This window comes from Archocentrus centrarchus, chromosome 13, assembly GCF_007364275.1.
Source record: "Archocentrus centrarchus isolate MPI-CPG fArcCen1 chromosome 13, fArcCen1, whole genome shotgun sequence".
Classification (NCBI taxonomy): Eukaryota; Metazoa; Chordata; class Actinopteri; order Cichliformes; family Cichlidae; genus Archocentrus; species Archocentrus centrarchus.
Window position 1 is genome coordinate 28090471 of NC_044358.1, and position 24851 is coordinate 28115321.

At 41.6% G+C, this 24851-nt stretch overlaps 4 protein-coding genes across 5 annotated transcripts in view; 3 read left to right on the forward strand and 1 right to left on the reverse strand.

The window, feature by feature from the left end:
• LOC115789953 (RILP-like protein 1) overlaps positions 1–7133 on the forward strand; it is a 110023-nt gene extending 102890 nt beyond the window's left edge. The window contains exon 9 of the mRNA XM_030743554.1: positions 7109–7133. The gene's annotated coding sequence lies outside the window, so the exon portion shown is untranslated. The remainder of the gene's footprint in view (positions 1–7108) is intronic.
• rilp (Rab interacting lysosomal protein) lies at positions 59–9061 on the forward strand. The gene is made up of 8 exons (XM_030743552.1): positions 59–703; positions 2251–2374; positions 4200–4321; positions 6238–6423; positions 6690–6859; positions 7008–7133; positions 7245–7343; positions 7803–9061. The coding sequence occupies exons 1-8, from the start codon at positions 374–376 to the stop codon at positions 7927–7929; spliced, it is 1284 nt and encodes a 427-aa protein (XP_030599412.1). The 5' UTR covers positions 59–373; the 3' UTR covers positions 7930–9061.
• Positions 9062–9525: 464 nt separating this feature from the next.
• scarf1 (scavenger receptor class F, member 1) lies at positions 9526–18382 on the forward strand. Its single transcript, XM_030743546.1, has 11 exons — positions 9526–9693; positions 9908–9969; positions 10074–10175; positions 10366–10906; positions 10984–11202; positions 14020–14148; positions 14925–15031; positions 15192–15309; positions 15421–15545; positions 16048–16185; positions 16303–18382. Exons 1-11 carry the CDS (start codon positions 9593–9595, stop codon positions 17412–17414), a joined length of 2754 nt encoding a protein of 917 aa, XP_030599406.1. The 5' UTR covers positions 9526–9592; the 3' UTR covers positions 17415–18382.
• A 737-nt stretch (positions 18383–19119) lies between these two features.
• Positions 19120–23843, reverse strand: vtna (vitronectin a). 2 transcript variants are annotated; one of them, XM_030743549.1, is made up of 9 exons: positions 23708–23843; positions 22891–23010; positions 22377–22799; positions 22142–22281; positions 21692–21848; positions 21451–21603; positions 21068–21369; positions 20887–21037; positions 19120–19267 (listed from the first exon to the last, which is right to left on the reverse strand). In XM_030743549.1, exons 1-9 carry the CDS (start codon positions 23763–23765, stop codon positions 19149–19151), a joined length of 1623 nt encoding a protein of 540 aa, XP_030599409.1. In that variant the 5' UTR covers positions 23766–23843; the 3' UTR covers positions 19120–19148. The 2 variants fall into 2 exon arrangements, with proteins under 2 accessions (XP_030599409.1, XP_030599408.1); XM_030743548.1 differs by having other exon boundaries at positions 20887–21369.
• Between the last annotated feature and the right edge of the window lie 1008 nt (positions 23844–24851).

The window sequence follows — 24851 nt, forward strand, 5'->3', positions numbered from 1 at the left end:
CAGAGGAAATGTTCACGCTCTGCTGCATGCATCAGTGAGCTCGACCTAGCGGGCACGTTTCTCTGTGTACTCGCAGTACATTGGTCAGAAAAGTAGGAGGATCCAGCAGTGAGTACACAGCAGGCTACTTCACTTTTTTCGTGTCCATGTATTTCTTTGGTAGGCTCCGGTAATATGATGACACATTAGCGAAATTGAGGAGGTATCGTTGTGAGTGGAGCAGGTGAAGTTACGACGCGCTGGCAAAGGGTGAGGTTTAAACTTCACACATTCAGCTGTTTGGGGGTTTGCCGTTACGTCTTTCCTGACTGAGCCAGTGTCGGTTTCGTTAGCCGAAATAAGAGCATGTGAAGCGAGCTGTCCGCGCACAGACATGGAGACCCTCTCGGAGACCAGAAACGCAGAGGACTGCTTCGGCAGGACTTTTTCCTCTCTCACCGTCGACGATGTGTACGAGATAGCCAAAGTGATCGGAAGCGAAGTGGAGAAACTCATCGACGGCTACGGCAAAGAGAGCGTCGAGGGTCTTGTGCCGAAGATAGTGAAAGTGCTGGAGCTGCTGGAGAGCTTCGCGTCGAGGAACCACGCTCACAAACTGAGGGAAGAGGAGCTGCTGAAGACCTTCGAGACCATACAGCTGCAACAGCAGAAGAAACGCGGGGGGAAGGAAAACGACGAGAGCAACGATAAACAGGAGATACGGGTGAGACACGCAGGGGCTTTCAGTCTCCCCACCATTTTGTAAACAATACAAGTTACTCACTGATTGTGTGTCTGTGTGCCATAACAGCGTTATAGCAGGTTAGCAGAACTGTTTGTCAACAGCTGTAACGGATTTTCGAGGCCGTTTTGTGCCGTCAGGGTAATTGACAGGATGGATTGGGACTACACAGGCGACGCCTCCCAAATGTAGCGAAAACGTACCTTTATAATTATTTTATATGAGGGATATTAAGTCATTTTAGAATGGAAATTAATCTTGAACCTATATTTGCATAACCCTTTCTGATATAAACGGTCGTGGTTGCTATCAATCCACCGCCACCTACACTATATACCAAAAGTGCCGCCCGATGGTCCTCTAGGCAGCTGCGCAAAATGACAGTTATTTCTCTGTGCTACAATTTAACAGTTAGCAGTGAAGATATTTAACATTAGCACTGTTTAACGTTTAATGTTCGCCTCCTCTTATAGATTAACAGTACCTCATGAATGTGTATGTCATAAAAACAGGGACCGTGGGGCTCACATACAGTGGGTACAGTAGTGATTTTAGCTAGCATTGGCAGTACTGACTTGCAGACTACCTGAAAAAAAAATGTGGCATCTTAGAAGTGATCACTTCGTGTTAAGTATCAGTTAAAAGAGCCATTGCTAATCAGATGCTTTCCAGCTGGTATTACACGGTGGATCCACATCCGACGGTACTTTTATGTGTTCATAAGTCCATTACTTTTAACAAGCTCTCCAACAATGCAGCCCCAAACCCTGACAGAGCCTCCACCGTGTTTTACAGATGGCTGTAGTACCTCACTCCTGACCTCTTCCGTACAGATTGACAATGATTTGAACCAAAAATTTCAAATTTGGATTCATATCTCTATCACACCTGTTGCCACTGATTTTTAGTCCAGTTCTTTGGTAATGTGACATACCTTAGCCTTTTCTCCCTGTTTACCTTCCTTAAGTGGCTTCTTGGCACTGAGACCATTTTTGCTGAGGCTTTAGTGGACAGTTGAGGGATCAACTAAAGGTCCAGAGTCATCTCTCACAGGTCTGCTAGTAACAGTGCCTAAAGATACTATTTAAAATTGATTATTTGCTAAGTTGTCTGTTATGCTTAGACATAACTCTGCTTTATCCCTTGAATTAGGTGCCTTTTTTGTGCTTGAAAGATTCATAGGTTGCATTAAGTCCTCTGTAAAATGGTCAGGAACAAGGACTGGACAGTCTTTTGTCAGATCCTTTACACCTTAATGGTTAGTGTTAGTGCTGAAATTATATAGAAAGCTCTGCTCCTGGGAAGTCAGACTTTGCTGTTTAACAAAACATCTGCAATGACTTAATATCAAAATGACACACCCACTTGGACACAGCTGGTTAAGTTGAATCCAGATTTCTTGACGCTGAAGAGATTTTCTACAGCTCACTGGGCAGTTACATCAGATCTTTTGTTTTCCCCTCTTAACAATGCAGTACCCTGCTTTTGAGGATATAGTTTTAGAGTCTGTATCCTCTCCTCTCACCCAGGAGCTGCAGCAGAAGGAGCAACAGTGGAAGAGGACGTGTGATGAGCTGCAGGTCCAGATCCGTCAGCTCCAGGAGGACAGGGAGGTGCTGCAGAGCAGGCTGAGAGGCAGCCATGCACAGGAAGGTATGTATGAGGAGTTGTTTTTGTTTAAGTGAACTGTAACGTGACGTATGTTATAGGTTTTTAAAATCTGAACTGGATTTACTGAAGGTTTACTTTCAAAATCAGTCCCACATAACCCCTATTCTTCATGAAAAGGTTAAATAAAAAGTTTAAATAACATGAAAAACAGTTCAGCATACTTCAGAAGCTTTTTTTTTTCCTGCTTCATTCTAGATGTCTGTAAAAGGGACATCAACCCATTCCATCTAATACTCAAAGTGGGTGGGTTACCAGTCAATGTGCTCGGAGGCTGAAACCAGTCGAACTGGCTGCCGCTGTGTACGTGGTGCACTTAATTTCTTGAGTGAAGCAGCAGAAGTTTTCAATGTTCAGAGAGGGACTGCAAACTTTAAAAATAATCCCTGATAACAGCAACATATAGATATTATCAATATATGTTTTTTAACACAAATATTTGTAAAGTTTTCAATGTTCAGAGAGGGACTGCAAACTTTAAAAATAATCCCTGATAACAGCAACATATAGATATTATCAATATATGTTTTTTAACACAAATATTTGTAAGGCTGATTTACATTTGAAACTTAGTTGGCGCATAATTTAAATTGGCCCAATGAAGTGAAAGAGAAAATATATCATCTCTGTCCCAGCGTGTTGAAGACCTACCACAGTGATGTGACCCAGAGGGGTGAGTCACTTTTAGCTGACTCTTGTTCTCGTGTAATGACAGATAAACTCACGGTGTTTTAACTTTGCGAATTATTTGACAGGACGCCCTGAGGCAGGTGAACACGAGTATTCATGCTTTGCAGTAAAATCGAAGTTGCTGTTAGTCCACCGAGCTTCATGCAGCTGAGGTTCACTGCAAATGTGCTTTAGATGATTTCAGTTTTAGTTGTAAAGAACTGCAGTGTAAGGCTTTAAAAAGACATTTTCCTTTTTTGGCTGCATCACCACTATGACTGAGGGTCAGTTTATCCAAAAACAAAAAAAATCCTGCGCTGAGTTATGGGATAGCTTTTGGTTTTATTTACCCACCTTTTGAGATACCCAGAGATTTCAGCCTCCACTCCAATACAGTAAAGGTGAATGGAGAATAATTTTTGGTATGTTTGCGTTTGAAGGTTTTCTTAGTTTTTCAAGCTTATCCACTTTTCATGGTCTGAAGTATTTTTTTATCTTCTCCCTTCTACTGTTGTGTGAAATAGAAACAAAACTCAAGTTATTTGCTGCAATGTTGGCATCATTTTAAAGATGCACGTCTCAGAACATGTTAACGTGAAGTGAAACTATCTGCAAGGAAAGATAACAATAGATGCAAGCCAGAGATACTGTCTGTGCTTTTGGATTTAAGTCTCTGTAAAAAGAATCAAGATAATGTGCGGTGTACTGTCCTCAGGCGTGTCTATACAAATTGGATCAAAGTATTCAGGTCGTGTAATGTTGAGGTTTTGTGGTAATTACTTTTCACGTGTACTTTTCTCTTTCCATGTTATTTAAAGCACATTTTCTTGGAAAGAGTTTGAGTTTGAGCTGATCATTCCCTGTAGTCCCTGCAGTGACTTTTCTGGTCTGTGTTTCCTGTTGTCAGTTTATTACATTTTAGATGAGTAAGGTGGCTGTATTAGCAACAAAGTAACTATACTGTGCAATGTAACAATAAAACACAAGGTTAATGAGTGTTATTTCAAATCGGAATCAGAGTAAAGAGGGACAGAAGTAGTTAAAAAAAAAAGTGTTATTGCCACTATTCTTTTATACACTTTGTGAATGTGTGTGTGTGTGTGTGTGTGTGTGTGTGTGTGTGTGTGTGTGTGTGTGTTAGACCGTGTTCAACGGCAGGAGCGTGAGGTGATGCTAAAGCTGAAGGAGGTGGTGGATAAGCAAAGAGATGACTTGAGGGCCAAAAGCCAGGAGATAACTACTCACACCAAAGAGGTGGAGGCGGTAAGGAAACATATGATGTAATTCTTCTTTTTTTTTTTTTTAACCGGCTGATAGATTAACCTTCAAGTGAGTCATTTATGACCCCAACCATATATGTATATGCAATGGCATATATACATATGTGGTTGGGGTCATATATGTATATATGCCATTGCATATTTCTAATTGTACTTAATTGTACTAATTGTACTTAATTGTACTTAATTTACTTAATTTGACAATGTATTTCTCATATAACTTGTCATATTTATGACCCAAAAAAATATACACTCACCAGGCACTTCATTAGGTGCACCTTGCTAATATTGAGTTGGACCCCCTTTTGCCTTCAGAATGGTCTTAATTCTTCATGGCATGGATTCAACAAGGTGCTGGAAACATTCCTCAGAGAGTCTGGTCCATATTGACATGATAGCGTCACACATTGCTGCAGATTTGTTGGCAGCACATCCATGATATGAATCTCCTGTTCTATCACATTCAGTTATTGGATTGAGATCTGGTTACTGTAGATATTTTTTTAATTTATAGCAGTATAAACATTAGAGATGGTTGTGTGGGAAAATCCCAGTAGATCAGCTGACCAGCTCAGACTAGCCCATCTGGCACCAACAACCATTCAACATTCAAGGTCATATAAATCTCCTTTCTTCCCCACACTGATGCTCAGTTTGAACTGATTAGATATTTATGTTAACAAGCAGTTGGACAGGTATACCTAATAAAGTGGCCAGTGTGTGTATGTATCTATGTTTAGTAACATAAGCGTTATAAGCTTATAAACATTTTTATTGTGACTTTTCCACCTCCAAACCATTGTGATGACCTCGAGTAGCAAGTTTGACTACTGCAGATACCTCGAGGCAGATGATTCCCACGGTGACCATGAAAATATATCTAAATATGGAGATGAGTCACGCTAACTCCTGACTGCAGAAAACATTTTAGAATGTATTTCATAGACAAAGGAAACAGTATTAAACAAACAGAAACATTAAAGAAAATGTTTAAGGTATATTGGGGTCATAGTCATTTTAGGCACTAAAAATAGCTTGGTCTCTTGAGGATTAAAATGAAAACATGTATGCACAGCAGCCTTTAAATAGTAAAGTGTTCTTTTTCCGTGCAGATCACACAGAGACTGATATAAAAAGTCTCTAAGGTCTGTTTCCTTCCAGACATGCTGCCTTTTCTCATAGAAACAACTGTGTTTATTATATTACTCTCATACCTTGTTTTATGTATTGTAATATTTCTGTACATAACACACATAACATAATTGCATATGCAGTTATGCAGTCGTGTATCGCACAGCAACAAAAGAGAATTTGCGTGTAAACCACACTGAAGGACCCACTGGAAGGCAGAAAGTGTGTTCAGTGTCAGGAAAAGAGGGCAGAGATTATCCACTTAGTTACTGCTTGAAGATTTAAGCTGCACTTTAGACAAGTCAGGGCACTGTTTTCACCCTGCTACTGTGTGGGCTGTGTGCTATTGTGTGAGTGTTTGCACGTGCCTGCATGTGTGTTGGGGCATGTATACCACATGATTTTAAATAGCAGCCATAACTGGGTGTGTTTGTTAATGTTTAGCGATTTGCACACAATCAACTGACTTTAAAACAGAAAGGAAAAAAAAACCCAGTTCATGGTTAACTGAGGAAAGAAAAGAGTTTAGTTTGGGTTTAATTTAGTTAAATGAGGATTATTTATTTTTGTCAAAAAAGATGCCTCTTTTTTTTTAACCCTTTATATTAATGCACAGAAATCTTATTTACCACACTTCCAATGCTAGATTGTCCTTTTGGTTCAGCCGTGGCTCACTGATTTTTGCATTAAGCTTTGTTTATAACTGTGTGTAGTACTGCTCATGATTCTAATTTGTAATTGTGTGTGTGTGTGTCTGTGTGTGTGCAGCTCCAGGAGCAGCTGGACCGCTTCATGAAAATGAATGGAGAGTTGCGACACAAGCAGAATGTGATGCAGGCCCAGCTGAAGAGCACTGTGGAGAGGAAGGCCGACATGGAGGCCGACCTGAAGGAGAAAAGCAAAGAAATAGAAAACCTCAGAGCACAGCTCGACAGAACCAACAGCAACACACCTGTATGCACACCTTTCGCACAGGATGCTTCTTATGTTTCTTTACTTTCCTGTCTAATAAATTATATACTTCTCAGAGATACTTTAATATCTACTTAAGGTGATAAAGCCAAAAAAGTCTGTGAACTTTGGACCACAACTTCACTCAGAAGTGTTCCAAAAAGTTTAAGCTTGCACTACTGAACAAATAACTGCTGCTTCCACGCTACGTTTTTGCTGAAGCACTTTTGTAGTTGGCTGAACCTGTTCACTCTTTACTGTCCCATTAGTCCCAACCAAATCAAACAGCACAGGAGCCAAAGAAAAAGTCTGAGGCAGATCATAAGGATCCTGATCAACCATGCTTCACTAAGAAGGAGGTGCGTGACATCCTTTTCGAGAGGAACGAGCTAAAAACCAACCTCTTTCTGATACAGGAGGAGCTCAACTACTATAAGAGGTGGGTCTTGTGCCTGCGAGCATGTGTATGTGTGTCTTTTCTTGTTTTAGTTGATGGTGTTATGTGCCACAGTTCAGTGAACTGAAGTTGCTGGCCTATATGCTGTGGGTGAGTTTTCACACACTGAAAGGATCGTATGTGTCTGCAGGGAGATACTGAATGAGGAGAGGTGTCCAGGTTTTCTCTTAGAAGCCGTACGCTCTGCCATTAAGAAAAAAAGAAAGCTCATCAAGGCCAAGATGCTCGGGATTGCTGTGCCCGAATGCAGCAGCAGGTTTTGCTTACATTCATCATATCTAGAACAGCAATCAGAAACAATGTCCAGATGTAAAAATGTGTTCAGAAGGTGAGAATGGTTTCAGTGACAGTGATTTTTCCTCTGCAGTGATGAGGAAGAGAGTAGTTCTCTGTGTGGGCAAACAGAAGTGGATGGCACAGAAGTAAATGGAACAGAGAAACCAGCTGAGTCACGCATTCGAAATCTGTGAGTATGATATTGCATTAACACTCCGGTCAGACTGGAAACTATAGTCCGGGTTTGCAAAAAGCCACAGAGTGTGATGGTGCACTATATTTTTGCTCTTTTCATTCCTGCGTGAGTTTACGATGCTGAATAAACCTGTTATTCATCAGGAGAAATGAGTAAAAACATTTCCACATCTGCTGCGCATGAACTAAAACAGAATACAGACAAAATGAAACCATAAACCAAATCTAACAGCTTTAGCACTTTGCACCATTGCTCTCAATAACCATAGAGCAAGAGCAATAAAAAAATGAACTGCTCAGAAACAAAAGCAGGACACCAGCCCATGCATTTGTTCCATCTCTGTCGCTCTGCCAACAGTGTCACCGTCCTCAGATTTTTTTCAGTCCCGATCTATATTTAGCTGTAATCCCTGATAGGATCTCAGGCCTGTCTCTTCTACTCTGTTGCCTGCAGCTTTGGCTTCCTGACGAGGTCAGGCAGCGTCCCGAGTCCCACCCACATGAGCAACTCCGCCTCCTGCTGGGAGATCATCGGAGACTCCGAGGTCAATGATGAAGCAGAGCAGCTGAGGTCTTCCTGAGCCTGGTGGTACAGACCACAAAGTTTGCACTGTTTGTCAGCCACTTTCCCCTCACCTCAGTCACAACTTCTCCATGGTTGTGTCTCAGGGCAAAGGTTATGAGGACATTTGAATGCAGACCCAGGGCATCATAATGGTATAAAGAAAGAAAATGTGTGAGAATTTTTTTAAAACAAGCCCACCAGCTTTTTTATTTTTTAAAATTCTGTCTCAGTCATGATTACTTTATGTTGCTGTTTCATGCCTTCTCCTTTACCATAGAAGGAAAGAAAAAAACCAAGGGGAACACAGGGTAACTGCAGCATAATATCAGAAAAAAATACTACAGTTTTCTGTACTTTAAGACAATCATGATATTTTTTATTGTAGGAAAAAAATTTATTTTTGGTAATTCAGAAAAATCAATTCAGTATTTATATACAACCTCCAAAACCAAAGACATAATAGCATCTATTTAAAACTGAAAATATATACTATAATAAAAATACATAAAGCAGTGAATTAAGCTCTGTTCTTTTAACTAATACAAATATTTTGACACACAATTACAATCTAACTTGTGCCTCAGCAGGGGAATTTTAAAGCCATGTGGTTACACTTTTTATTATGATTTAAAGCACTTTTATGCACAAAGAAACAGAAAAGTTGCAGTGATGGCACCAGTTTCTTCCAGAAGTGAGTGCATTTTAAACCCCATAAGCCTTATTTTAGTGCTTGTAGTGCAAAGAAAAATGAATCACGGTTCATCAGTATTTGGACGTATTTGATGATGATGATGCCATAACAGTGTGCGTTCAGCATAAAGCCACTATTTTAACTGTGTCTGACCCATCTGCTCCCTCTAAACGTGTTTAAAAAAGCACTACTCAGGCAGGCCCGGTGGTATTTTTAGAGAGAGAATGTATGAACACCCAGTAAAACCACCCTCTCCTGAAAGAAATATTGTGTTGGCAATTTATTTTTGTAAGCATGTTTGTAATGGAACATTGTTTTTGCTGAGGTAAACACATTTAGAATGTCATTTGTTATCTGAGTGAATTTTATTATAAAACAGTTGAAATGTGTGATGTTGAGATTTCAATGAAAAAAAACCCCATTAAACACAGAATATATTTACACAAGTGATTCGATCTCAGTTTTATCCACACACCCCCCCTCCCCCCGACTGCTCAGTAAACTTTTACAGGAGTTCAGATTGAGCACATGACCATCTTTGTGCCAACTTATGACTTATAAGTAGGATGAAGGCTTCCTTCATCATCTCCTGTAAGATCGTCTACAATAGATTCTGGGAAAAGGGTGACCGTCAGTGTGCGTGTGTGTGTTTGTTCGTGCGTGCCCCATCAGTGTGTATGGCGAGTTTTGTGTGTTAGTGTTCGACCATCTTTAAAAAGCTCCATGTCTGGCTGAATAGAAGGAAGTGGCTCTGACTTCCCCAGGAAATGGGAAGAGGAAACCCAGGGGCTTCGACCTCTCTGGCTGCGCTGGAGCCACAAGACGACTCACCGGACAGAAAGAGAGAGGGAGGGGAAGGAGGGAAGGGTGGAGGGTCGACAGAAAGATAGGTACTGCCTCTCATTTTGCTCCCCTCGAGTTGAGACAAAGAGGAGTCAGGATTAGACATAAAGACAGAAATTAATTTGGTCGTGTTTTCAGATTGGAGATGAAGTTTCTCCTCAGAGCTCTCAGTGCTCTGCTCTGTTGCTCGTTGTCCTGCCCTCAGACTCTGGATCCTGCTGGGAAAAACGTCTGCCGGAATATGAGGTACACTTCAACTTTACCTTCACTTGCAGCTGCTGGCTTTTGAGTCTTAAGTGGGTTACTGAAACTTGTATATGAAATATTTTGGCTTTGAGAATCAGTTTTTGTGATGAATCTTGATGTCACGAGGTTGTATTTTGCTGGGCAGGCACTCCAGCATTTTATCTGCCAGGTTTCAGATTTATCAGGCTGATTTGATGATGTTTGTAATGTTCAGGGATCCCTCTACACTGATGTGTTGCCCCGGATGGCGTCAAGAGGGAAAAGACTGCACAATACGTGAGTTCAAGTATTCTAATGCTTATTATTCTTATGTTGTTACTGCCTCTATATCTGCTTAGTTTTCTCTTTGTGTGTGTGTGTGTGTGTGTGTGTGTGTGCAGCTGTATGTGAGGGTGAGCAGGCATGTTTGAAGGGTGAGATCTGTCTATATCCTGGATTGTGTCGCTGTCCAGCTGGCTATTATGGTGCTGAGTGCAAAACCCGTGAGTTAAAAAGTCCATTCATTATAACTGTTGTACCACAGTATAGATGGTAGTATTTTTTCCTTGAAAACCAATATTGGTAGAAGAAAATGACAAATAGATAAGTATAAAAACACTGTAAAATTATAACTAAGTACCTCTATGTCTCACTGTCTCTACTCTCTATGTACTCACTGTGTGTTGCTTCTAGACTGCCCTCCTAAGTTCTGGGCTCCAGACTGTCGTCAGGTGTGTAAGTGCTATCCCAACGGGCGTTGTCATCCGGTCACTGGCAACTGCATCTGCAACCCAGGCCACTGGGGTCCGCTGTGCCAGCACACCTGTAGATGCTCCCTCCACGGCCGCTGCCACCCAATCCACGGAAACTGCACCTGCGACATCAGCTGGTGGGGTTCAGCCTGTGCCAAGCAGTGCCAGTGTGACATCGGAGGGTCCGTAGGCCCCAGCTGTGACCAGCTGACAGGCCGGTGTCAGTGCCACAAGGGACACTGGGGGGCGAAGTGTTTGCACATGTGCCACTGTAACCAGTCACCGTGTAATCAACGCAATGGTGTGTGTGACTGCAAGGCTGGGTGGTGGGGAACCAGCTGTGACCAGAATTGTAAATGTGACCTCAAACACAGTATCTGTGACCTAATGACTGGGAAGTGTCTGTGCCACCCAGGGTACCAGGGTGTCTCATGTAACAAGCCCTGTGAAGCGGGGAAGTATGACACTGAATGTAAAAGGAGGTATGTACACGTGTGTTTCCACTGCTGAACTTTCAAGGTGTTTGTCTAGCTCTTCTGACTTTATTCTCTGTCTTCAGCTGTGGTCACTGTAAAGGCAACCAGCTTTGCTCTCCTACTGATGGTGCGTGTGCTGCCTGTGATCCCGGCTGGAATGGTACACAATGCGACCACCCCTGCCCGTCTGGTTTTTATGGTGATGGCTGCAAGGACAGGTGTCCACGATGCAGGAATAATGATTCCTGTGACCCAGAAACTGGGAAGTGTCAGAGGTGTGATCCTGGATGGACTGGACTCAGGTGTGCATGCATGTTTTAGGCAAACATTAACAATTAGACATAACAACTTTCACACTACAATCGTGGCCAAAAGTTTTGAGAATGACACGAGTGGTTGTTTTTTGTCAATCCACCTCTTGAGGACTGACCACAAGTTCTCAATGGGATTACAGTCTGGGGAGTTTCCTGGACATGGACCAAATTTTAAATGTTTTGTTTTCCTCTAATCACTTAGTTATCACTTGTGCCTTATAGCACGATGCTCGATCATGCTGGAAAAGGCATGATCAGTTTACCAAACTGTTCTTGGATGGTTGGGAGAAGTTACTCTCGGAGAATGTTTTGGTACTGTTCTTTATTCATGGCTTTGTTCTTTGAGATAATTGTTAGCAAGTCCACTCCCTTGGATGAGAAGCAACCCCACATGTGAATGGTCTCAGGATGTTTTGTTGTTGGCATATTGTTGGTTACCTGATGGTAGCACTCACTTTTTCTTCTCCAGTCATTTTTCCAGATGCCCCAAACAACTGGGTCATCAGATAAATTGACCCAGTCCACTGAAATGATGTCAGCAGGTACTTTTGCGGGTACTGCAGGTACTGAAATGAAGTGAAATTTTTGTTTTTGGAATTTAGTTCATTTTCATGGCAAAGAGAGACTTTGCAACTATTTGCAACCTATCTGAGCATAACATTCTAGAGTATATGCAAATTAGCATCATAAAAACTGAAGCAGCAAACTTTGAAAAAAACAGTACTTGTCTTATTCTCAAAACCTTGGGCCATGATACTACAACTAACTGCTCTACAAAGTACATCATAAGTCAGTATTTCTCAACCTTTTTTGGTGTGTTTTCATTTTTGGACCACTTGTCAAAATCAAAGCAATTTAACAGGACAAAGGAAAGCTTCCAAATCACCCCCCCCCCCCCCCCCCCCCCCCCCCCCAAAAAAAAACAAACAATCTATGCTGTATAAAGTGTCAATAAAAACAGAATGCAACAATTTGCAAATCTAATAAAGCCATGTTTTTTTCACAATAGAACATAGAAAACATATCAAGTATTTAAACTGAGAAAGGTGTAGCATCCCCTCTTCTATGAGCAAAGATCTGTAATGTCTGGGAACTGAGGAAACCAGCTGCTGGACTTTTGAAAGGCAGGCCAGTTCAACACCCCTACTACAAAGCCATGCGGTTGTAATAGATGCAGTTTGTAATTTGACATTGTCTCACTGAAATATGCAAGGCCTTCCCTGTAAAAGACGTCATCTGAATGGGAGCATATGTTGCTCTAAAACTTGTATATACCTTTCAGCATTGATGGCGCCTTTCCAGATGTGCAAGATGCCAATTCCAGAGGCACTGATGCACCCCCATACCATCAGAGATGCAGGCTTTTGAAGTGAGCACTGATAACACATTGGATGGTCCCTCTCCTCTTTAGTCTGGAGGATACCACATCCATGTTTTCCAAAAAGAATTTCAAATTTTGATTTGTTGGACCACAGAGCAGTTTTCCACTTTTCCGCAGTCCATTTTAAATGAGCTCTGGCACAGATAAGATGGCAGTGCTTCTGGATCATGTTCACGTGTGGCTTCTTCTTAGCTACAATAGTTTTAACATTCATTTGTGGATGGCACTGTGAACTGTATTCATAGACAGTGATTTCTGGAAGTGTTCCTGAGCCCATGCAGTGATTTCAGTGACAGAGTCATGCCAATTTGTAATGCAATACTGTTTGAGGGCCCAAAGATCACAGGCATCCAATATTTATTTTCAGTCTTATATTTTGCACACAGATATTTCTCCAGATATTTCTCTGAATCTGTTGATATTATCTACTGTAGATGGTGAGATAGATAAATGTTTGCAGATTGGTGAACCTTTGCCCAGCATGAAACTCTGCCTCTCTAAGATGTTCTTTTTTAAATTGAATCATGTTACTGACCCGTTGCCAATTAACCTCATTAGCTGTAAAATGTTCCCCAGCTCCAGTCCTTTGTTGTCTCATCTCAACTCAAGATGTATTGCTGCCATCAAATTTAAAATGAATTAATATTTTTCACGAAATAGTAAAATGTCTCATTTTAAACATGAGATGTTTTCTATGATTTATTGTGAATAAAATATTTATGGTTTATGAGATTTGCAAATCATTGCATTCTGTTTTTATTTACATTTTACACAGTGTCCGAACTTTGTTGGAATTGGGGTTGTAAATATATTGAAATGCTAGTGTAATAACAGCCTATTGAATAAAAAAAAAAAAATCAGTGAATAAAAACTAAAAATGGTCAGTCTGTCATAGATTATAGTTCTTTCTGTCAGATTCTACATTGTTATCCTGTGGTGAGATCTGGGGACTGAAAACACTTCCTTACTTGCCCATGCAGCTGTTCGTGGGAGGCTCTGACATCCGTGAGTTGGCTGTAAAACGTTCATTTTGCTGACCAGCAACATAGTCAGAAAGTCAGACCCAGAAGAAAAGAGATGGAGTGGGTTTGAGTTTCTCACAAAGAGCTGAATCTGCGAAAAAGTTGTACTGCAATTTCTTGAATGGGATGGATAAATCGTCTAGTGTTTCAGCTCTTTCAGTTTGGAAATTAATTCAGTGAGTTGCCTGGAAGAGTTGGAAGTTTATGGCTAACATGCAAAAGTGGTAAAACATGAGTAAATGATGCCACTGCTTATAGAAGATGGAAAGTTTGTACCACCCACAGCGTCTGTAAGTGTTTGCAAGTGTGAGGGAGGAAAATTAGGTGAAACTGTCATGTATTTAGTGACATTGAAATTTAAGACTAGTAATCTCTGTCCTCACTCTTTGGGTCCTTGTCCAGGTGTGAGGAGCTCTGCCCTGCCGGGAGATTTGGAGACGCCTGCCGCTTCCCGTGTAGTCCTTGTTTTCATGGTAACTGCCATCACGTGACAGGAAGATGTGTTTGTGAGCCAGGGTTTCAGGGGGAGAGGTGAGCAAATTAAAGCAACGCTTATCTTTGGACAAACTTATGCAGCTGTTATCTAAAGTTAAGATGTTAAATGATAACAAGAAAAACAAAATGCGCTTTCACATCAGTTAAAAACTGTATTTAACAGACAATAGAGCAATTTAGAAATTTACATCTACTGCCAATTAACCTAATTAGTTGTTGGATGTTCCACCAGGTGGTGGCATTACAAAATTTTTCCAGTCAAACCAAACCTGGTAAAAACATGCAGCTAACCACCTTTCTGACATAGCTGTCCTTTACATTGTCCAACCAATGGGTAGTCGCTCTCAAAGGGAGTTAGTAAAGTTAGGGTTTCACAAATAATAATGCTGGGGTGAACTATATATAAAAAGCCTTCAAATTGAATTTTATTTTTTCTGATTTCTCTCTTCCTCTTGGTGTTGTTTCCTGCCTTGTAAGATGGTGTCGTGTACGCGTGTGGAATAGTCTCAGCTTTTTCTTCCTTTTTGTTGCATTTAAGGAACCTTTTGTATCTTGGATTTCACAGCACTGCTGCCAATAACAGTGCTTCTGTAGGCGCAAACCCCAGATCCGAAATTTAACCGCATAAAATTTAGTACGCTCTGGAAACTAGTTGGTTGCGTTGTTGTTTACTTTGAGGTTGACGGGTTAAAATATGGAAAACGTGGCCCCCTTAATTTTCTTTTCAGACGTCATCATTATGTGTTCGCCGAGTACCAAAATAAAACCCTGATTTAATTCTCTTACTCACTGTGACTCACGGGTGTTTCCAGCTGTAACAGCAGCTGCCCTGCCCTGCGGTTTGGCCTCAACTGTTCTTCTGTCTGCGACTGTGGTGAGGGGGTCGCCTGCGACTCTGTCACTGGAGCCTGTCCTAACAGTACGTCCGTCCATCCACCTAATTATCACTCAGTTTTGTGCACTGATGTATACGTTTGTTTGCCTACAGCGCATTGTATGTTCCTTCATACGTGTGTGTGTGTGTGTGTGTGTGTGTGTGTGTGTGTGTGTGTGTGTCTGTGCGCGCGCGCGCGCGCCAGCTGGCAGAGGTGCTTTGCTTGCAGGTGTACTGGTTCCTTTGTTCCTGTTGCTTCTTGCTGTACTGTGCTGCTGTCTGTGTTGTGGAGGACGCCGGGCTGATGATAGAGACAAAGACAGGTCTGTAGCTCCCTTGTTTGTATTATCTTCACTTTGCATAGACGGTTTGCCACAAAGAGCAGGCCGCGTTTATGACCCTGTATAACTTTATATGATATCTTTTGTTTCTAGAGCAATTGTTGCTGATGGTGGGTTTTTGGTTCGAATGAAGTATCACGTTTACAGCGTTCTGGCAAATATTGGTGCTGCCCTGCCATGTATCTCTGACTGGTCCTCTGGCCTGCCTCGTGTCACCGGTCAGTCCTACTACTCACAGCGTCCACACAACTTGCACAAACTCCACAACTCCACAACAGATGTTCTTATGTATAAGTACATCTGTTGTGGAGAAGGAGCCATGGTCAGTGTGACTAAATATCACAGCTTTTATGCAGGAATTATGACCAGAAGCTGTGATATTTAGGTCAGTTGCTGAAGGGCGGGGCTGTGTGAAATGTCAAAGTTCAGTTGCTCGGCTTTTTGTCAGTAGCTCACCTCTTGGAGCATTTAATACAACTTCTGATATGTGAAAACGTTAAGCTTGATTACACAGCTTAGAATGAAATGTGATATTTCTAATTATAAAATGCCTTTCTTTTGGTGTAATCTGTAGTTGGGTGAAATGTTTGAGGAATTGCTTCTGTTGCTAATGCCAGACAATGAAGCTAAATTCACATTTTTCATCCAGACTTCTAGATGAAATTTTTGGATTTGACTGTCACATTTAATGTGCTTTCCATGTTTCATGTACACACACAGTATCTCACCATGACCCCGAGCTGACCTTCAACCACAGCTTCATTGAGCCTCCTTCCTCTGGCTGGGTGACTGAGGGGTCGTCCTTCGACAGTGATGAGGAGGAGGGAGAAGCTCTTTACTGTGTCCCACCAATGGAAGGTAAAGCAGGAGCAACATTTACCGAGCTTTACAGTGCCCTCTTTTGGTGGAGTGGAGAACTGCTACTTCAAAACTCTTTCCTGCACTGTTTGACTTTTCACTCTTTGTCTCTGTTAGACATCCCGGCTGTGGCGGGTGGGGAGTTCCAGGAGATGAGCTCGAAATGTAACATGTTCTTGGACCCATCGGGCTTCAGTAGTGAGGACATTTCTTCACCCTTCAACATCCCTCGCACCTCCAGCATTGCCAAAGCCAAGCGGCCATCGGTCTCATTTGCAGAAGGTACCCGCTTCAGCCCTAAAGAGAGGCGTGGCTCTGGTCAAGACCCTGGCGCTCTTCCACGCAGCAAATCCAAGTCATCCTGGGGAGTTTTGATGCTGTCGGCCCTCCAAAGTCAGGGAAGCGCAGCTGAAACTGGAGAGGAGGACGGACCCGAGGGTGAGGAGGAGAAAGATGGAGTGGATGTAACCAACAGTCAGGAGTTAAGCTGTGAGGTAGCGGACCAGGAAGTAGATAAAACTCCATCAAGGGCCACCCTGCAGGTTCCTGGGGCATCAGGACGAAGACGGACTATGTCTAACACAGCTGCTCATAAGGGGACATCGTCTGCCACAGATGCTCAAGCAGGGAGCTCTCATAAGGTCACCACAGTGTACGTGACAGTGGGTAAGGCGGGCAGGCCCATAACGAAGACAGAGCCGAGCTCTGAGGGCCCTGTTCAGGCCATGCTGCGAAGACTCGGCAGCCTTCAGAGACAAAAAGAGCAGGAGTCTGCCAGGCCTAAGCCGAAGGGAGGTGAAGCTATTACCAAACCGCCCAGGAGGAAGCTGGGAGCTCGAGCAGCTGTTTGGGAACAGGGAGGACTGTCTGCAGGGGAGGCTGGAGTTTGTAAGCCTATCAGGAGGAAGCACTCCTCCCACAACTCCTCTAATGCTTCTGGGCCGAATGACACTCCAGTAACAGAGAGCGGCACTCCAAAACGGCCACTGTCATCCATTTTAAAGAGCGTGCCTGAAGTGGCGTCAGCTGACTCAGGGTGTAATCTGAGGGCTGAAGGAGACACAATGCAGAGCTCTGACCCACACGAAGAACAAACTGAGAGTGCCTATCGGACTGTGGGACCAGTGGGAGATGGCGCAAGTCTCATTGAAATCATTGCCAACGAAGGAGCCATGGTCATTGTGACTGATGAACCCTGCTACGAAAATGTTCAGATCAAACACTCGTGACCTCTGAGAAACTGTGTCTGTGTCATCAGATCTGATCCAAAAACAACTGCATGTTTGTTGTTCTGCAGTTATATGTTAACTAACGGGAAAGCTTCCCCAATAAATGCAAGTTAATTTGTGTAACTGCAGCTCTTAACGACTAAAATTGCAGACAAATTTTGATTTTAAAAAGAGCAACCTTAAATTAAATTTCAAACATAGATGCAACAAGAAAACGGGGTGATTTCTAACAAGAACACCACACGGTCTGTTGTCACTTTGGTGTTGTTCCTACATCATAATCTGTTTTCCCAGGACCCAGAACTGACCAATCACACTTTTGTGAATTTTTTGTAACTTAAGAAAAAAATGATGCACATGGAAAAGGTTTGCCTTCGGGACTTTTCAGTACATGCTGAACATATTTTCCTTAAACTTATAATCAAGTATGTTTGTTTTTTGGCTAAAGCTAGACAAACTGCAACTGAAAACTGAAAATGTTCTTTAAATAATTAGATCAACCTAGTCTAAAATAAAGTTGTGTACTTTCACATTCACACAGGACACAAATCCCAGTCTCATGGGTGAAAGTCCTGTGTTTGAGCCTTTCATGAGGCACATCCTTGTAGGAGCAACATCAGCTTGGGAATATCAGATACATCTAAGAAGACCACTGGTTGCTTGTGTGTGTGTGTGTGTTTTTCTTTTACTTAAGTAAATATATATAAAGTACTCTAATATCTGCCACCTAACTGTTGCCTCACAGCTTGAAGATCCTGGGTTTAAATCCACCAGTTTGTTTGAGCCTTTCTGTGTGGAGCTTGCATATTCCCCCTGTGCTTGCACGGGTTTATCTTTGGCACTCTGACTTCCTTGCGCAGTCCAAAAATGCATGTTAGGTTAATTAGCGACTCTAAATCAGAAGGTGTGAATGTGAGTTGGAATGGTTCTCAGAGGACAATAAGTGTGATGAGCATTTTTATTGATTTCAGTTAAGTGTAAAGAAAGGATCTGAACCTGCTTCTCTGTGTATATTTTATTAGTCTTGGGTGAAACACAGTAAGAACAGGCTGTAACAGATTGTAAACATGATTCACTCTGAATCAGTACATGCTTTACACATTAGAGAAAAGCCCGACAAGGTTGCTTGTTCTGTCACATAAATCACTCATTGAACTGGAACTGTTCAACTGTATTTCTGTGACCCAATGTCAAAGTTTCCAATGCGTCCACAGCTCACAAACACTCCTGTTGGCTAAAAACACATTACTCCCCAGCTCGTGACCACGGGTGGATTAAACCCTCCTCAAATCTGTGTTAATATTTAGTTACTTCACCATGTACATGATCATAATTATTAAAATGGTAATAAACATATTCAGAATATATGAGAAGCAGTGAATTTAAATAACATAAAACCTTATAAATGGAGTTATAATTGGAGATTAATCAGAGCAGAATTTAGTGGGCTTTCAGACCGATAAAGTTCTGGAATAAACGTAGCTATCTCTGGCTCTCTCTGTTTTCACTTTAGCTGCATTTAATAAAACTGACTGAAAATCAGCCAGCTGAACTCTGACCCTAAGCTGCATGTGGACTCTCATCGATATACCAATATTTGCTGAAGTCAGCTAGTTACGTGTAACAGCGCACATCTGACACACGTTTAACGCTGCACGTTTCAGTAAAAACAACAGCTCTATTATACAATAACTGAGTTACAGTTACCATGATTAAAACTTAAAATACTGGAAACTACTTCTCTGCTCCTGTGGGGTCTGAACAGCCGAGCCAGTACTTGGCGATAGATCTGGGGTATGGAGGAACAGCGGGATCAACTCTCTTTGTCCTGAGGTCCACTCTGTAGTATTTATCTAGAAAACACAAAAACAAGGCTGTCGTTCAGTTTGTCTTTCAGACTTTGAAAAACTTTGTATTGTGGGAACACGAGGTGTATTGTCAACATGCTCACCAGTCACATTTATTATACATATTGTCTGCTTTGCATTGCTCATTCCACATACCATGCTATTAATATGTGGTGTTAAACATGAACCAGAATGACACTGGAAGTGACATTTACTATGTGGGATTCTGTATGTGAGTTCAATAGAAAGAGATATTTTTCTATCCTCTTACCTCAGACCAAATGAATTTCTACTAAAGTCCTCCTCCTTAAAAGAGCTTTGATTTGATTACAGATCCCATGAATCCTTGAAATAAAGGCAATAACTCCTGGCATTTGCTGCTCCTTATTTGTGTTTTTATGTTTTTTTTTTCTGTTACTGCAGCTAGCTCTGTATGTTTAATGATTTATATACATCCACTTATTGCTTCATTTGTTAAAGGTAGAATGGGGAAGAAGGGCAATTTAAGTGACTTTGAATAAGTCTGAGTATTTCAGAAGCTGCTGATCTACTGGGATTTTCCCACACAGATTTTAAATTGTTTACAACTTAAACAATTTAAAATCTATCTCTAGGGGTTACAGAGAATGGACTGAAAAGGAAAATATCCAGTGAGTGGCAGTTGTCTGGCTGAAAATGCCTTGTTGATGTAAGAGGTCAGAGGTAAACAGCCAGACTGCTTTGAGCTGATAGGAAGGCAGCAGTAACTCAAATAACCAGTTGTTAGAACCAAGGTATGCAGAAGAGCATCTCGATGCACTACCCGTTGAGCCCTGGAGCAGATGGACTACAGTAGCAGAAGACCACACTGGATACCACTCCTATTAGCTAAGGACAGGAAACTGGAGCTACAATTGACAAAAGGTTTTGGTGAATTTGGTGTAAACAACATGAAAGCATGTGGTAGTGGTGTAATGGTGTGGGGGATATTGGCACACTTTGGGTCCCTGAGCATTGTTTACACGCCACAGCCTACCTGAGTATTGGTGCTGACCATGTCCATACCTTCATGACCACAGTGTACCCATCGTCTGATGGCTTCCTCCAGCAGGATAATGCACCATGTCACAAAGCTCACAATATCTGACTGGTTTCTTGAACATGACTGAGTTCACTGTATTCAAATGGCCTCTGCAGTCATCAGATCACAATTCAATTGAGCACCTTTGGCTGTGATGGAATGGGAGATTAAATGGGACGTGAAGCTGACAAATCTGTAGCAATGTGATGCTATCGTGTCAATATGGACCAAAATTTCTGAGGAATGTTTCCAGCACCTTGTTGAGTCTGTGCCATGGAGAATTACAGTTCTGAAGGCAAAAGGAGGTCCAACTACAACCGTTGATTTTTTTTAAATGTGTTGATTTGCTACTTTGCTAATTTATATTACTCATAAAGATATTAGATATCTTTAGTATTTGGACACAAGGAATCACAATAAATCTTTGCCAAAAAAACCCTTCCATTATTAAAAAAATAAAATAAAATAAAAATTAATTAACCAGCTATTACAAAACAGCAAAAATGAATGAATAAATACATTTTCAGTAAAATTGACATGGCTCCTCCCATTCTGAATCTGTTACCTCCTTTGAAGAAATAAACGGTCTGTATGGGTATATCTCTTTGGAAGTCGTAACGGTATCGGTCATCTCTGGAGTCATAGTTGCCTCTGTTGTTCTGGCCGTAACGATCTCTCCGCCTATCCTGGTCCCAGTCTCGATCCCATCGTCTGTCCTGGTCCCAGTCTCGATCCCATCGTCTGTCCCAGCCTCTTCCCAGCCTCTCCTCCATCTCCATCCTTCTCTCTGCCAGTCGCAGACCCAGTTCCATCCCCCTTTCAGCAAATTCCTGCCCCATGTTCATCCCCTGCTCAGCAAAGGATATCCAGGTGGGTGAACGGCTTTGTCTCCTTTGACCCCACTGCTGTCCTTGCTGGTAGTTGTAGCGGCGTCGTGTTGACCTCCAAGGACTGATGTAGATTCTGCCTGCAATGGCAGCATCCACTGGAGACCTGAGGCCCTTCCAGTCCTTGTTAATGAAGTGGTGATTGCCATGATGCTGAGGCACTGCAGACGATAAAAACAAGTTAAACCACACACATACCTGACTCCCCTCCAGACAAATAGGTCTATAACTGCACAACTCACTGTCAGAGAAGAGCTCGCTGAAGAAACGCTCGTAGTTGCTGTAGTACACATCAGTGTAGCGCCTGAAGGGAGTGGACGGAGAGCTCTCAGACATTTTGATGCACTCCTCATGAGATGGCTGGTGCAGAAACTCATACACATAATACTGGTCACCTGGAAAAAATGTGGTATGATTAGCCACTGTTGTTTAATACTACAGGAATATCTGGAGATATATACAAACCAAAACATCTGGTTGTACCTTTGAAAAAATAAACCTTTTCTTTTCCGTGGTGACTGTGAGCAGGAAGGGCAAACGCTGCGTCCACATGATCGGGAATCCTGTCAAAGCCAACGCTGATATCTCGAGGATAGTCATCCTCCAGCATGCCATTGTCAAACCTCCAGTACTTGTTTCCCTAAACAATTAAACATTAAATTTGTAGTTAATTAATTTTTTAAAATATAATTTTAGACTTAAATTATGAAGTTATGTATCAAATCTGGCTTTCATCTAGTGGTTTATTATTGTGTTTTATTATCTTTTTTTCTTTTTTAAGTTAAACCATCTTCTGTTGTATTATTATTGTCCTCTGATTTGTCTGCAAAGTGCCAAATAATTAAAGATAGACTGACTAAAGAAGAGGCCTGCCAGACAATTACAGTTATCAGTTTTATAAATCTAAATGGATTTGATTTTCTGTGCTTCCACCTTAAAGATGTAGGTCTTCCCCTGACAGTTGATGCGGGTGAATGCAGCATCAATAGGCCCGGTGATGCCCCACACATCCTTAATGAGCTTGGGATAACCAGGAATCACTGACTTCTGGTCCAGTTCAAAGAAGTAGTCCCCTGGAAAACAAAGAGCGTGATCATCATGATTAGTTTTGAATAACATAAACAGTGCCTGAAAGGTTGTCAGGTAAAATGTGAATTAATTCACTGACCTCTGAAGGCATAGATGGAGCCGTTTTTGAACTGCATGAAAGCATCAAAAGGCCTCCCGCTGCAGACCTCAGCATCTGGGTCAGGCGCTATGGTGGTGGCTGTTGTGACAGGAACAGTGGTGGCTGTTGCGATGGGAACGGTGGTCGCCTCAGCTGCCGCATTAGTCGTGATGGGGTCCTCGAGTGTGTGGGTGTCTGTGTGTGCCACACTTGCCCGCAGCCTGTCAGGAACCCTCCGTTGGGTCGGTCTGGTCATTTCAAGCGTGGTCTCCAGGTGCTGCTGGGCGCTGTGACCGAAGTCCGGCATGTGAAGCTGTGTGGGCTTCAGCTGGTTGAGTGCTGGGCGGCGTGGGAGTGGAGTGGTGCCTACAGACAGCTCATCATAATCATCATCTTCGGCAAACTCGAAGGTGTCACCACGAGCTGAGGGGGGTATGAAAGAAATATCAGCATCCATCTTTCCCTGTGAGTGCTTCACAACGCAAATGAACTAATGACCAGATTAGTTTCTTACTTATCATACCACAGATGGCTTCAAAGTCAGAGCAGCAGCTTTTGTAATACTTGCACATGGAGTCACACTGGCACTTCTTCTGGGAGTCAAAACCACTCTCACAGCGACCCATGCAGGACTCTGAAGATAAACATATAACACAGCAAAGTCTGTCTGCTGTTTGTACCACAAATTAATTTCCTCCTTTGGTTAATAAAGTTAAATTTGATTATAGCTCCCATGAGGCTTTGACAGCATGCCAGTGGCAAAGACTCATGGGATATGGGATACTAAATCTCAGTGCATCCTGTAAGTATTCATAAACTAACGGAGAATTAGTTAATATAATGATAGACAACAATTTTAATTATTCAAAATGATCACAGTTTTATACATTTAGACCAAACAAGTAATTTGAAGACTTTACACATTTTTGTCCTCATATCTGATAGCATTTTGTAGAATAAAGAATTAATTAATTATATATTTAAAAAAATCTGCCAATAATACTTTTTTTTAAGTAGCTGTGCTGACAATATTATATATATATATATATATATATATATATATATATATATATATATATATATATATATATATATATATATGCATCTGACAGTTTAACATATGAAAGACTTTAATAAATGAGCATAATTTAACTGTTTTAACCAACATGTAGCAGCTGACAGAGGTACTTGAATATACACACAGTATACTAACAGGCTCAAATCAGATCTTTTTAAAGCAGGGCCCTGAACGATGCACAAAAACACTACCCCAGCTTTCTGACAACAAAACCTTCAAGAAGTTTAAAGCAGACTTTTGAAGTTGGACTCACCATCTGAAGCCAAAGTATTGGTGAGCAGAGCGAGCAGCAGCAAGCCCCACAGCTCCATGTTGCCTCCACTGTGTCAGAGGACAGACTGTGGAAATAATGAAGGACTGTGCGCTCCCAATCATTGGAAGCATGTGTCAGTCACCCTACCTCCTTGTTGACTTTAACCTTATTTGCAAACCTCTGTCTACTTGGACAAATAAACGCAGACTGTTAGCCATTTGACCTTTGTTGACCTCTGAGCAAAGTTGTTTTTACATTTTAAGTAGTTTGTAGATCATTAAGTGATCATCTCACATTATAATGTGTCAGAACATGATGAGACCTGAATTTAGGTTGTGGTGCCTGTCAATCCAATCAGAATCACAACAATATCGTGTGTACATCTTTTATTTTGGTCCATTTTAAGGTAAAATCTTCGTAGACAAGTGTGCGTGGGCCAAAAAAGTTGGCAGGCATGCTAACATCTGCACGGAGCCTCATGCTCACCCTTTGATGAATTTGTGTCGTGCGGACCTGAGTGGACTTGTGGACACGGAAAGTATAATTAAGGGCAAAAAAAGGGTTGAGAGACATAATTAATTAATTAAATAAATAAACATAATAAAAGCGCCTTGAGGCGACTGTTGTAATTTGGCACTATATAAATAAAATTGAATTGAATTAAAACAAACAAATATATAAATGGTAAAGTAAGCAAAAGAAGGAAACAAAATGATAAAAAATACAAATATTAATTTATGTCACACTTTTTAGCTTGGAGGAAAAAATGTCCGCACACCAATAGCTCCTGGAACAAAAACTGAATGTTGTTTTTTGTTCCTGCACCCTTTTTACTTCGCGGATGTTCTTATCACACTTTTTTAGAAATTAATGTATTTTTTTATTTAACCATTTATTTATGGATTAGTTTGAATTTTGACAGCTTTGGCCCTCCATTTTAAATTTGCACAATGACAGGAACAAGCGACTAATTTTGCTTCAATTTCTCTCCATGGCTGAGATGTTTGCTGACGATTCATATATAATTTGGCGTGTGTGTGGGATCCGGTGAAACAGCTGTACCTTTCATTTCTCCAGCTCCTCCTACAGAGGGCCTGCAGTGTTTACAAACGCCCAGGTCACGATGCGCATGCTCTGACCGGCT

Bases quoted from the DNA above. Each gene is read 5' to 3' on its own strand.
- vtna (XM_030743548.1), bottom strand. From the start codon at position 23,765: ATGGAGCTGTGGGGCTTGCTGCTGCTCGCTCTGCTCACCAATACTTTG. The intron at 22,800-22,890 runs GTAAGAAACTAA...TACCCCCCTCAG, and splicing joins AGCCATCTGTGGTATGATAA to CTCGTGGTGACACCTTCGAG. The intron at 19,268-20,886 runs GTAACAGATTCA...TGTGTTTTCTAG, and splicing joins CGTTTATTTCTTCAAAGGAG to ATAAATACTACAGAGTGGAC.
- rilp (XM_030743552.1), top strand. From the start codon at position 374: ATGGAGACCCTCTCGGAGACCAGAAACGCAGAGGACTGCTTCGGCAGG. The intron at 4,322-6,237 runs GTAAGGAAACAT...GTGTGTGTGCAG, and splicing joins ACACCAAAGAGGTGGAGGCG to CTCCAGGAGCAGCTGGACCG. The intron at 7,134-7,244 runs GTTTTGCTTACA...TTTCCTCTGCAG, and splicing joins GTGCCCGAATGCAGCAGCAG to TGATGAGGAAGAGAGTAGTT.
- scarf1 (XM_030743546.1), top strand. From the start codon at position 9,593: ATGAAGTTTCTCCTCAGAGCTCTCAGTGCTCTGCTCTGTTGCTCGTTG. The intron at 10,176-10,365 runs GTGAGTTAAAAA...TGTTGCTTCTAG, and splicing joins TGGTGCTGAGTGCAAAACCC to ACTGCCCTCCTAAGTTCTGG. The intron at 15,546-16,047 runs GTCAGTCCTACT...GTACACACACAG, and splicing joins TGGCCTGCCTCGTGTCACCG to TATCTCACCATGACCCCGAG.